General features: G+C 44.6%; 1 protein-coding gene across 3 annotated transcripts in view; it reads left to right on the forward strand.

Annotated features, from left to right (window-relative positions):
* LOC311283377 (complement C3-like) overlaps positions 1-13327 on the forward strand; it is a 345048-nt gene that overhangs the window by 246009 nt on the left and 85712 nt on the right. The window contains exons 43-44 of one of the 3 annotated variants that reach the window (XM_084397734.1): positions 9778-9993; positions 10632-10767. The exons of the other annotated variants lie outside the window; for them this stretch is intronic. Coding sequence (XP_084253860.1) covers positions 9778-9993; positions 10632-10767 — 352 coding nt within the window. The remainder of the gene's footprint in view (positions 1-9777; positions 9994-10631; positions 10768-13327) is intronic. 3 annotated transcript variants of the gene reach the window in all.

Raw genomic sequence — 13327 nt, forward strand, 5'->3', positions numbered from 1 at the left:
TCATCTGCGCTTCCTGCCTGGGTCAAGAACACGCAGCTCTCGCGCTCGCTGATGGCGGCTGCCATCACTGCGAGCTGTTGCCATTAGCGACTCTGAGGACTCGCTTGGCACTGTTCAGCGAGACTGCGCCCACACCTGCTGTTGTGCCGCGCCGTAAAAAGCGCCGCGCTCAGCGAATCCCGGAGCCCTCTCCCAGCCGTCAAAGCTCGCCGGTGCGCCCGCCTGCTTCTCCGGTTTCATCAGCTTCACTTCCGGACGGACAGCGGCCGCGGTCTGCCGCCGCTTCTGTCGATGACGCTGATGAGATCGACGCGCTGCTGCGAGAGGGGGATTCCTGCTCTCTCATAGCATCAGGCAGTGAGGATTGGGCGAGCTCTGAGGATCCCGCCCCCCCTGCCCGTGCTTCTACGGGTAAGAGAGCGAGCATTGAGGCGGAGCTCATGCGCGTACTCACTCAGGCCACGGCGAGCCTCGGCCTCGAGTGGATTACGCCTGAGCAGCCTGCTCACAACCGGCTGGACGGCTACTTCCTGCCTGGGGAGCGCGTTTCACCTGCATCCAAGCCAGCGCCTTTTCTTCCTGAGCTTCATGAAGAAGTCGCTAAGTCTTGGGGCTCCCCTTTTTCGGCCAGGACACGATCCTCTGTCTCTTTGGCGTTCTCCGCTGTCGACGACGCAAAGAGGCTACCACTCCCTGCCGCCGGTCGAAGAGGCTATTGCAGCGCACTTATGCCCGCCCTCTGCTGGACGGCGTGCTAAGATGGCGCTGCCCTCAAAAGCCTGCCGCACGACGTCAGCCCTGCTCCGCCGCGCTTTCTCCGCCGCCGGGCAGGCCGCGTCAGCGTTGCACACCATGGCCACGCTTCAGATATACCAGGCCGATCTCCTCCGTAAGCTGGATGAGAGAGGACCTGACGCAATCTGCGTGCCAGACTTGAGGAGCGCTACAGACCTCGCTCTTCGCGCCACCAAGTCAGCAGCACAGGCCATTGGACAGAGCATGGCCTCGCTCACCGTGTCTGAGAGACATCTGTGGCTGACGCTCTTCCTCGACGCGCCGCTTTCCCCTGCCGGCCTCTTCGGAACCTCAGTCAAAGATTTCGCCGATAGGTTCGCTGAGGTGCAGAAAGCGACCCAGGCCATGAAGCACTTCCTCCCGAAGCGCTCCAGTTCTGCAGCAGGCCGTGCGAAACCGTCTGCTCAGAGCTCACAGCCTAAGCCTCCGCCCACCGCCTCCTCTTCACAACGCCGCCAAACCCAGAGCTCGAGACCGCGCTCTCGCTCATCCGGCCGCCGCGCCGCGCCGCCCCGCCCCGCGAGGCCCGCGGCAAAAGATTGCGTTGAAGCCAGAGGCCCCGAAATCGTCCTAGCACGCCTAGGAAAGCGACAGTGTCCAAGTCCCGCTGTGGCCGGACTTCCACCAAAGCTTGCCGCTCGTCCAGTTCCAGGAAATGTGACTGGTCCAGCGTATTTAGCAGCCAACAAGCCGGTTCCATTGCCCGCTTGCCTGCACACAAAAGCCGTTTTTACGGCTACCCAGATAAATCCCTTAAAGAGTGTATTTTCTGGTGTCCCGGCCACGGGCGAAGGTGTTTTATGTGTAGAAAAAATGCCCACTACTCAGTGCCCATTCCTACACACAAGCACAGCCCTTCACACAGGGCTCGCGCACATAAAATCGACTCAGATCGATTGCGCTTCAAATGTAGCATGCGTGCCCACTACCCAGTGCCCACAAATGCTACTTCCCACATGTCTCACGGTCCCTGTAAATACAGGACCGGTATGCATATGCTCTGCTCACGCGAGCAATGCTGTAAAGGTGGTGTATGTGCCCGCTGTTCTGCGCCCACGCCCACACACAGACATGAAACTAGCCCAGCCCTCCCCCTCTCAGCTAGACACTGCAGAGGAGTCGAGCGCGGGCATTCTGCCCGCTGTTATCAGCGCGCCCCCTGCCTCAGATGTCATGAGCGCGACGTTTATGTCGCAGCACACAAAAGCCGCTGTATCGCGAGCCGATCAGAGCGTGCTTCGCATCCAGCCCCTAGCTACTCGCGCACTTGCGTGGGAAAAGCTTCCCGGAGTTTCGAAATGGGTGCTGAACATCATAAAAGAAGGCTATTTGCTGCAGTTTCGCCGACGCCCTCGCCACTTCATGGCGCGCGTCGAGACCACGGTAGAATCAGAAGTAGCTCATCTACTTCGAGCCGAGATTCTGAAACTGTTGAGCAAAGGGGCTATAGAACCCCTATCTCAAGCTCAAAGCGAAGGGGGGCTTTACAGCAGATACTTCCTGGTGCCCAAGAAATACGGGGGTCTCAGACCCATACTAGATCTGCGGCAGCTGAACAGAGCGCTTCTGAAGCGCCAGTTCAGGATGCTCACAACCAGAAAAATCCTCGCGCATGTCCGCCAGGGGGACTGGTTTGTGTCAATAGATCTAAAAGACGCGTATTTTCAAATACAGATAGCGTCACGTCACAGGCAATTTTTGAGATTCGCCTTCGAGGGCCAGGCATATCAGTACACAGTCCTTGTCCCTGGCACCCCGTACATTTATGAAGTGCATAGACACAGCGCTCGCACCCCTCAGATTACGGGGCATACGAGTGCTGAACTATCTGGACGACTGGCTGATTCTAGCCCAATCTCACTCAGAGCTCGTAGAGCACAGGACCATTTTACTCGATCACCTCGAGAATCTCGGTCTCGCAGTGAACTGGGAAAAGAGCTCGCTATTCCCCAGACAGATTATATCTTTTCTGGGAATAGAGCTGAACTCGCTGCTAATGACAGCATGCCTGTCATCTCAGCGCACGCTGGACATTCGGCGCGCAGCCGGCTCGTTCCGCTGCGACGCGATAGTCCCTCTCAAAACATTTCAAAGGATGCTCGGTCTGATGGCCTCAGCATCTTCAGTTCTCCAGTTGGGCCTTCTGCGCATGCGCCCACTGCAGTTCTGGCTCAGAAAGAGAGTACCACGCACAGCGTGGGCCTCCAGTCGCCTTCGCATCAAGGTCAATCAAGCGTGCATTGCAGCCTTGAAACCTTGGAAGGCAAAAGACTGGTACCAATCAGGTGTAAGCCTGGGGACTTCCTCGAGAGTGATGGTGGTGTCCACGGACCAGGCTTGTGCACAATTCAGAATTGAATTGAGAATGACTCCTTAATTCCAATTCAATTCTTGAATTTGAATTGAATTTGAATTGATGTCAAAAACAGGATCTAGAATTACAATTCGAATTTGAATTAAAGGAAGCAGAATTGCAATTCAATAAAAATTCTAAGAAATTCATATACATATTTTAAGTGAAGTGTTTAACAATGAAGCTTTACGTCAGATATGATTGCATTATAAATGATATTAGTTTGAACTACTTGTACAGATTACATTAAAAGGATATGTTTTCCCCCAGCGATGAATGTTAAAAGCAATGTAAAAAAAAAAAAAACGAATTAAACAACATTGAGGGGGTAATTTATTTCAAGAATTTGATCAATATCTATTTTAGAACAAAATGTATTTTTGAGGAAATTTTTTTTGAGGAGTAAATAGTTACGTGAAATGAAATTTCTGTTAATAAATTACAAAATTAATGTAATTGTATTTAGTTGTATTACTGAGGTAAAATGTTTAATTCAATTAGTTACACTCTAAAAAGAGATGTGTTAAAAAACAACACACAGCATGTGTTGATGGTATTTTGACACATGTTGTGTATATTTTTAACACACAATGTGTGTTCAAGTGTAACTCTGGATAGAATAGCACTGGATGGAGGAGAGTTTGTGTTTATGAAAAAAAATTATAGGTATATTTTATATGGTATCCCATAAAATGCTCTAAAATAAATAAAGCAATACATTCAAATAAATAAATTAAATCTTAATTCATGAAAACTTAAAGATTAACGGGTGTTTTTTGGCAGCCAATCACATCATGCCTCTTTTTCAATGTCTTTTTCAAATGCTGCTTTCACGTGTTATTAATAACCAGATTAACTTTATTTCTGTCAGACTCTACAGAAGCTCTTATTGAGAATTAACAGGTTTTGGTGTTGACGATTCATTGAATGTTTCATTTAAAGTCACCAGAATCGTGATTAGTGTCAGCTTTATTTGGGCTCTTGACCTTTAACTCTTTAACATTCGTTTTCTGTGATTGCTGTAAATGTGTATTTATTTTAACACTTTAAACAGCAGAAATAATCATGAGAAAAATATGTTTAGATGATAATATTATCACCATGGATATGTAGTGTTGTTAAGCTCAGCAAGAGTTCAATATTTATAAGATTAATGTAATATTTAAAAGATGACTTTTAAAAGGATTAGCATATTACAATTAGCTTAAAATTAGTTTTTAAATGTACAGTGCATACAGGACTTTACAGTCTATGGTATCAAGCAGACATCAAGAATCAGCGTATGAATCTCAACAATGGTGACAAACATAAAGCTTCATGCCGCAATGCATGCTGGGTGCCACCATAGTACAAATCTCATCCATGACTCCCAGCATGCATTGCGGCATGGAGCTTTTTGTTTATCACCATTGTTGAGATTCATACGCTGATTCTTGATGTCTGTATTTGTCTAGTTTCTGCTGCAGATTAAAATTTTTAGAAAACATTTTTTATTATGATGGATAGCATGATGTAGTGTCACAAGATTGTTATAACTAGCAAATAAATAAATTAAATGCACACCATCCATATACTCAAAGACTTGATCAGATCAGCACTTGTTGATTATGACATCATCAAGAAACATCTGATCATATTTTCTCTCACCATAACAAATGTAGGCCTATTTTATTAAAATACAGTTAAAGCAGCCAGAGAAAAACTAAAAGAAGAGTAAAGGGTCAAGAGCTCAAATAAAGGAGCCATTAATCACGATTCTGGTGACTTCAAATAAAACATTCAGTGAAACATCAACATCTAAACCTCAGTTAATTCTCAATAAGAGCTTGTCTATGTAGATTCATGATGTCTAAACCATCCAAATGTTCAAACAAACTCTTTATTAAATGTCACTGGACTCCATAAACACAAGTTAACAATACGTTTCAGTGTTCATCCAGACACTCAGTTGTAAAAACACAGGCACTCTGGCAAATACACACCGACTACAGTCACATGTGACACATATCTGACACAAGTTGTGTAACTATAACACATTAGTGTGTAAAAGGTTTCAACACACTCCCTGTGTTAAGAACAATAACACACTGGTTGAGTTAAAAGTAACACAAAATGTGTTGTCCTTAACTAGACACACAGGTGTGTTAAGATATAACACAGGTTGTGTTGTTTTTAACACATCCGTTTTAAGAGTGTACTAATCAACTTAAAACGAAATTGCTTTGCATTGATAAAGTTATCCAAATAAAGTAATCCAAACCACATTTATAATGGGTAACTAATAACAGTAATAAGCAAAAACATTTCCAAAATAACCTTCCTAACACTGAATGCATGTGAGACTCAACACATTCTTTCTGTTGTGTGACTGAGTGGAATTTCTTTGAATTGCCATGAATTTAATTCCACTTCCTGTCATTCCAATTCAAATTCAATTCAATGTCCTGTGGGGCGGAGTAAATTCAATTCAAATTCAAATTCATGAATTGAATGGAGGCCAATTCTCAAATTCTGAATTTTGCACAAGCCTGCCACGGACGCATCCACCTCGGGATGGGGAGCGCTGCTCGAGGGCAGACCGCTTTTTGGCCAATGGTCAAAGCGGGAGAAGCTCTTACATATCAACTGCCTCGAAATGTTGGCAGTGAGCAAAGCGTTCACACGCTTTTGTCCCCTCTTAACCCTTAAAGACCGATACGGCCGCCCGCGGCATAAAATAACTATCGTTCTAAAATGTTTAATAACTTTTGAGTCGCTAATCCAATCTGTATGCTTTAAAATGCACCGTAAAGATGAGATTCACAGCTTTCCCGTGTTATCATGGTTGTCTCTATTGGTCATTCATAGGCTGCGTAGTGCCGGTGATTGCGTCATCAAAATCTGCAGCAGTGATTCGTCAAGGAAACACATGTGGTTTCTTTCTCTGAGCCAAACAGGAACGATTGTTGATGCTTAGTCCCACCCCCATGCCCAGATTCGTCCAAACGGTCATCAACTCAACCAACAAACATAGTGATTGGTGATTTTAACAACCAATCACGTTTCTTTATACATTTTTAACAAACGCAATGCATTGAAAACTACGCATGAAAACTAACTGATGCAAAGTTTTTGACCATAGCGCAAAACACGAAAGAGCGCAAAACATGAAAGAGCATAAAACACGAAAGAGCATGAGTATGTAAAAAAAAACAGCAGTACAAATCGGAGGATGTGTTAGAATTGATTTTTTTAAACGAGTCTTTAGACCTGGTGGAACCTTCCGATTCAGAAGATTGTTTGAATCATTTGCACTGTTTATTTATCTATTTGTATTTAGTTTGTGAAGATTATTTGCACTATTTGTTCATTAGCACTCAGTATATTACCCTCAATGAACCATTTCTTCATTTGCACTGTTTATTTCTTTTTGTATTTAGTTTGTGAAGATTATTTGAACCATTTGTTCATTTACACTCTGTATATTGTATTGTTAGTATTTATATTGCACAGTTGTCACTACTTGTTATATTGTTTGCATTTGTTGTTCATGTTCAAATTATAATATAATTTTCTGAAGAAAAATGTTTGCTTCAGTGTTCTGTTGTAATATAACAACTTTTCTATTTACTTTACCTCCTGAACTTATTTGGACACATCTACATTGTCAGTAAATGTAATACACCTGTTTTTACTCAAAAACGCCTAGAATAATATTATAATAAATGGCTATAACTTGCTGAGGGATTGTTACATGTAGACAAAATTTCATCTGGAAGTCTAAAACAACCAAGTCTAACTTTCTAAAAGAAAAAAACAAAACTTCAGGAAGTTCTGTTTGAGTTCACACTGAAAACACCACATTTTTTGCTGCCGTTTTTCTTAAAATCCTGTTAATTTCATAAATTCTCTGACAAAAGAAATGTAAAACTGGGACTTTAAATGAGCTAGCTGGAAACTTCAGGTTCTCCTGTTTAAAATGATATATGGCACTTGATGCTTGCTGCTAGAATGGGTTAGAAAAACAAAGAAAAGTACAGGTGAGTCAGGCGCCCCAAAAATGTTCTAGGTCTTTAAGGGTTAAAGGGACACCACGTCCTAATACGTTCAGACAACGTCTCAGTGGTGTCCTACATAAATCGCCAGGGCGGCCTCAGGTCCCTGACTCTGTACAGGCTAACCAGGCGCCTCCTGATATGGGCCCGCAGCAACCTGCTCTCGCTGAGAGCAGCGCACGTGCCAGGGCTCCTAAATATAGGACCAGACAGACTGTCCAGGAACCAGGTTCCGACAGGGGAATGGTCTTTGCACCCACAGACAGTCCGGCTGCTGTGGGAGAAATTCGGCAGAGCGGAAGTAGACCTGTTCGCGTCTCAAGAAAACGCTCACTGTCCAGAATTTTTCTCGAAGAGCAAGGACGCGCTGACCCACGAGTGGCCTCGCCGTCCTCTCTACGCTTCCCCCCCGTCTCCCTCCTGACTCAGGTGGTAGAACGGGTCAGGGAAGAAGGATGCTCAGTGCTGCTTGTAGCCCCACTTTGGATGAGCCAACCTTGGTTCCAAACTGTGATGCAGTTAGCAAGCACCGCCCCGTGGCCAGTGCCTCTGAGGAGGGATCTCCTCTCTCAAGCCAACGGCTCAATCTGGCATCCTCACCCAGAGCTGTGGTCCCTCCATGTGTGGGCCATCAATGGGTACCCGCTGACCTCCCACAGGGAGTGTTAAACACTATCACACAGGCCAGAGCTCTGTCTACGCGACGTCTCTATGCCTCAAAATGGTCAGTGTTCTCTAGCTGGTGCACAGCTCATGGTGTGTCACCCCTGCATTGCGGTGTGACGGAGGTTCTCTCCTTCCTACAGGAGCTGTTGGATAAGGGCAGGTCCCCTTCTACGCTCAAAGTCTATGTAGCGGCCATAGCAGTGTTCTCTTCGACCACGCTTGGCCAGTCTATTGGAAGGAACGATTTAGTCATTCGCTTCCTTAGGGGAGCTAAGAGACTGAATCCTCCCAGACCTCCCACAGTCCCTATATGGGACCTTTCTACGGTACTGGAAGCCATGAAAGGTCATCCATTCGAGCCCTTGCAGAAGATCGATCTTAAACACCTGTCTTTCAAGATGGCGTTTCTTCTGGCTCTCGCTTCTGTGAAGCGCATAGGGGACTTACACGCGCTCTCAGTAAGCGCGACGTGCATGGAATTTGGGCCGAATGACTCTAGAGTTATACTCAAACCTAAGCACGGTTATGTTCCTAAATCCCTCAATACACCGTTCAGAGCACAGGTCATCTCCCTGTCTGCTCTGCCGGTCACTGAAGGAAATGTGGACGAAAGCTCCCTTTGCCCAGTCAGGGCGTTAAGAGCTTATGTGTCTCGCTCGTCTGTTTTCAGACAGACGGAGCAGCTCTTTGTTTCGTTCAGCGGGCGTTCTAAGGGACTAGCCGCCTCGAAACAGACCCTATCCAGATGGGTAGTGGACGCAATAGCGCTAGCTTACACAACCAGGGGCATGCAGTGCCCGCTGGGTGTCAAAGCGCACTCCACGAGAAGCATGGCTTCATCGTGGGCCTGGTCAAGTGGGATTGCCTTGCAAGATATTTGTATGGCGGCAGGCTGGGCCTCTCCGTCTACATTTATAAGGTTTTACAACCTAGAGGTTCCCGCACTACAGGCCAGACTACTGTCGGTCTAGTATGGCCAAAATCTCATAACTGGCGCTGTCAGTTATGCAGCTATTTGAGTATTGCAATCCTTGCTCTATGCTGCCATAGGGAAGACGGTGGCTAACCCCCCCTCTCTTCCAGGATTCCCTGTGAGTCCCCTGGGTGATTATGTACTGTATGAACTCCGGGCTGTCGCCCTTGAGTCTATAGTATCAGATCCCAGCACGCACAGCGTTTTACAGTAGGTTCCCCTAGCGTATTCTACGCAGTACGAGAGAATCTCTCGTAAGAGAACGTACTCGGTTACTAACGTAACCTCGGTTCTCTCTAGAGAGAGGAACGAGTACTGCGTATCCTGCCGTGCCTGCACGCGCTCTGGTTGCTTCGACTATGAAAAACCAGAGATATAATGCCTGCGAGCAGTATTTATAGACCTAAGCCACGCCCGTCTCGGCGGGACGTGACTCAGAGGGCGCGAAGCGCCCTCATTGGGTCTGACGTCACTCTAGGTCTCGCTCGATAGGCTTAAGCAGTTGCCAGCAGACCAGCCAATAGGCGCGCGAGCTGCCTCGCCTATGTCTGTATGCTGCCGCAACGCGTTTTACATTAATACAAAATTAAGGATAATTTTTTGGCTTCAGTATTCTCGTGGAAAAGGATTTTCCCCTAGCGTATTCTACGCAGTACTCGTTCCTCTCTCTAGAGAGAACCGAGATTACGTTAGTAACCGAGTACGTTATTTTACGCCGCGGGCGGCTGTATCGGTCTTTAAGGGTTAACTGATCTTGATAAAACTTCAGCAGTGTGTTCGTTGAAAGAGGCCGATCTCATGGATATAAATATTGTGAGTCGAATCAACCTTATTGGTTGTTCCGAAGTTGAGTTTTGGGACAACATGAGGGTGACTTATTGATGACAGAATTTTATTTTTTTGGAGAACTAACCCTCCAAGTAAATTCTATAATCTCTGGTACATTTACCTTGAAGGTCGTCCCAAGACCCAGTGTGAGCAGCAGAGAGAAGCAGCAGAGAGTGTTCATCGGCAAGGAAACTTCATCCCTCAGTGTGATGAGGAGGGTCAGTACAGGCCTCGGCAGTGCTGGTCGTCCACAGGTTACTGCTGGTGTGTGGACAGTAAGGGGCAGGAGATACCGGGAACCCGAACTCCACCTGGAACCCCGCCAATAAACTGTGACAAGCCTGGTAAGCATGTCTACCTGAACTGAAATTTCTACCTTTTTGTATAAAATTGTCATAGTCCTCTCTCAATAGGTCACATGTCCAATTTTAAATAACTATTTCTAATGTTTTTTACTAATTAATTGTCTTGGGATCTGATATAGAGAGGTAGCAAATGCTTTTTTGTTTTTTGGGGTCAGTTTTAAAGTTCTTAAAATAAGTCTCTTCTGCTCATGAAGGCTGCATTTATTTGATCAAAAATACAGTAAAAACTGGAATATTGTTAAATATTATTACAGTTTAAAATAACTGTTTTATGTTATTACGGCCCTGAAAGGGCGAAGGCCCTATTGTTTTCCTTAGGATTCTTTATTATTATTTTTATGTCAACCTTTCGGGCACTTTTGGGGCCCCTAACATGCTCGACACATCACATTTATTAGCCAGTAGACATGTGCAAAGTTTCAGAAACGGGCATGGTGGAATGGCTCAGTAGCGCTACCTTTTGACAAAGGTGGGGGGTTAGTTTTATCTACAGTAACAAAACTTGGTATGTGTCTGATTCTTGTTAAATGCATTTTTTTTTTCTCAGATACATATTCAGCATGAGGCTAATTTGAATTGCAGAGAAAGTGTGTCCTAAACACTGTTCTGTCCTGTAGGCACTGATAAGGATGTTGAGGGGAAAGTCAGACCATTTTTGGGTCGTCCCAGTTGCAGTGAGAGTTTAGGATTGGAACAAGGCAAGTCGTACCTCATCATAGGCAAATCCACTGACCTGCAAAGGCTCGGAGGAACGTAAGTGTCCACTCTGTGTCTGTAAATTACAGGATTTGCCTGAACTTTATGTATTTAAAGTCTGCAGAATGTTGTTCATGGCTCAATGTTGGGACAGTTTTATTTATTTATTTATTTTTATTTATCATTTAAATAACCTAAAATAGATTTGAATACACTTGGGGGAAAAAGTAAAAACAAATACTAAATGATTTGAATACAAATCATCTGTGATGAACTTGAGTTTATGTGGGCTTTATAGTCAAAAATGTGTAGGTGGTGTAACTGTCCAGTGATTTTCATCTTTCATTGACAGATTTTTCCGAAAATTTCTGGTAATGCATGTTTTCACTGTTATACGGTAGGGGGCGCTATTACGCATCTTCTGGCAGAGTACAGAATCTCCTGATCAAGCGATAGAAGCATTGCTTACGCACATAAAATAACGTGATCATTAAACAGCATATAAATCAAAACTGCCTAACGTTACTGAATGAAATGTAGACCCATGAAGAGGAAACGACTGTGAAGCTTTGGCGGTGTTAATGGACTCGATCGACTCCATCTGTTTTGATCATCTCTCTGAATCCAATCTGGACGAGATCTTCAAGTCTTCAAACATGTGATTTTATGAAACTAACCCACATCCAAGTGTTGATTAAAAAACAGAATCCAAGAAGCTAATTTTTTTTTAATAAATAGAACTTTTTTAAATAAAGCAGGCTCTGTTATTTTGATATATTGCATGTTCATACATGCAGGTAAAACGTTAAAGGGGAAAAATGCTGATTATAAGGCAATACTAATTTTAATACAAGACAAAAAAGCTATTTTGTTTGTAAAATACGAATATATGAAAACCTTTTGCCTGCCAAAACACAGACAGCACGATGTAAGCATTATACTGGAATCTATTTGTGACAAGAAAAACCATACAACTGAGAAGACTCCATTAGACAGTAATATCTCTTTATCACGTATTTTGACCTGTTATTAAAATGTTTTGTTCAGGTGAAACAGAATGTGTATTAAATGATTGTCAAAAATGTATAAAAACAACTGTGGAAATCCATTTTGTACATTGACCCTTATAGAAAGTATGCATGTGCTTCGTAAATGTATACAGTGTAGTTAAAGCAGTCATGACCTCGTGTTACCTTGGATACCCAACGCTCTATTATAGTCTTTCAGGCACTTCTAAAAAAAAAAAGTGGAAAAAAAATAAACACAGAGCTCTCAGACCCTTATTTCTAAAGGCATTATTGTCTCGCGAGATCTGATGCGATGTTTTGGCTGTCGTGGACGGTCATTATAATAATGCAAATGAGGGGCACGTTGATTGGTTGCAGGAAGGAGGGGGGTTGACAGTAGTGATGGGGACGAGACCGCCTATGCCGAGTCCGAGTCAAGACCGAGTCTTTGAAGGGTCGAGTCCGAGTCGAGACCGAGTCCGTTGGTTTTCAAATTCAGTCGAGTCCGAGTCAAGACCGAGTCTTTGAAGGGTCGAGTCCGAGTCGAGACCGAGTCCGTTGGTTAACATGGGAGGATTTGAACTTGAAACACGGAGTGTACTGACGCCTTTCCGTGGTTAAAACAACATTGCTTCTTATGTTTGTTCATGTTTATTTGAGGCTATAAATTAACTAGAAGGAAGAGATGATCGGTTCACGAGCAGCTTTAACTGATGCTCTACAGCGATCTGTCACTACACATTTAAGAGCCACAAAATGGTATTTATTGTTTAAATTTCTTTTAAAAAATGACCAAGTTTGAAAGGCGAGACTTTGTTTAATATGTTTAATATCAAAAGTAACCGAAAAGTAACCTGGTCTGTCCTGTCTGTCAGCGTGTTGTCAGTCTCCTCTCTGCTCCGTGATGTATTTTTCACTGCGTGAGAACATGGTGTGGCGTGAGAACGGTGTAGCTTGTCGGACATAGCGACAGTAACTAAGGGGGGCGGGTCTTTGCGAACAGTCTATTAAAATTTTCTAGTGGTATGTATTCTAGTGGACTAGTGATGGGACGAGACCGCCTATGCCGAGTCCGAGTCAAGACCGAGTCTTTGAAGGGTCGAGTCCGAGTCAAGACCGAGTCTTTGTAAGAACAAGTCCGAGTCGAGTCCGAGAAAGCAGAAATCGGTCTCGAGACCGGACTCGAGTCCGAGACCGGACTCGAGTACTACATCACTAGTTGACAGCGTTGCATGCTCGTAGTTTCTTTTGCACTTGATCAGTGAGGCGATACACAGCGCGGGCGCCTCCGCATTTACGCATGTATTGAGTGTGCGCTCCGAGCACAGGATAACGGCTGACAGGACAAGAAAGTCAGTTTTTCTGAAGTGAAATACTTTATTTCAGCGTACACTAATGTCACTGTCTGGTAGTTCCTATTGTGCTGGGGTTTCTGAAGTAGTCATAATTCATCTCTCATAACATAAAATGCTCTAAACACGCACGCAGAGTGGAAAAGGAAGAGCGGAGGCGCGGGGAGCAGAGTGCAAATTTGAACTATATCGATATATGCGATATGGTCTAGCAAACAGGTTTAGCCACTGACCATGGACTCCTGTACCATCACTACT

The sequence above is a fragment of the Rutilus rutilus genome (assembly GCF_951802725.1).
Source record: "Rutilus rutilus genome assembly, chromosome: 2".
NCBI lineage: Eukaryota > Metazoa > Chordata > Actinopteri > Cypriniformes > Leuciscidae > Rutilus > Rutilus rutilus.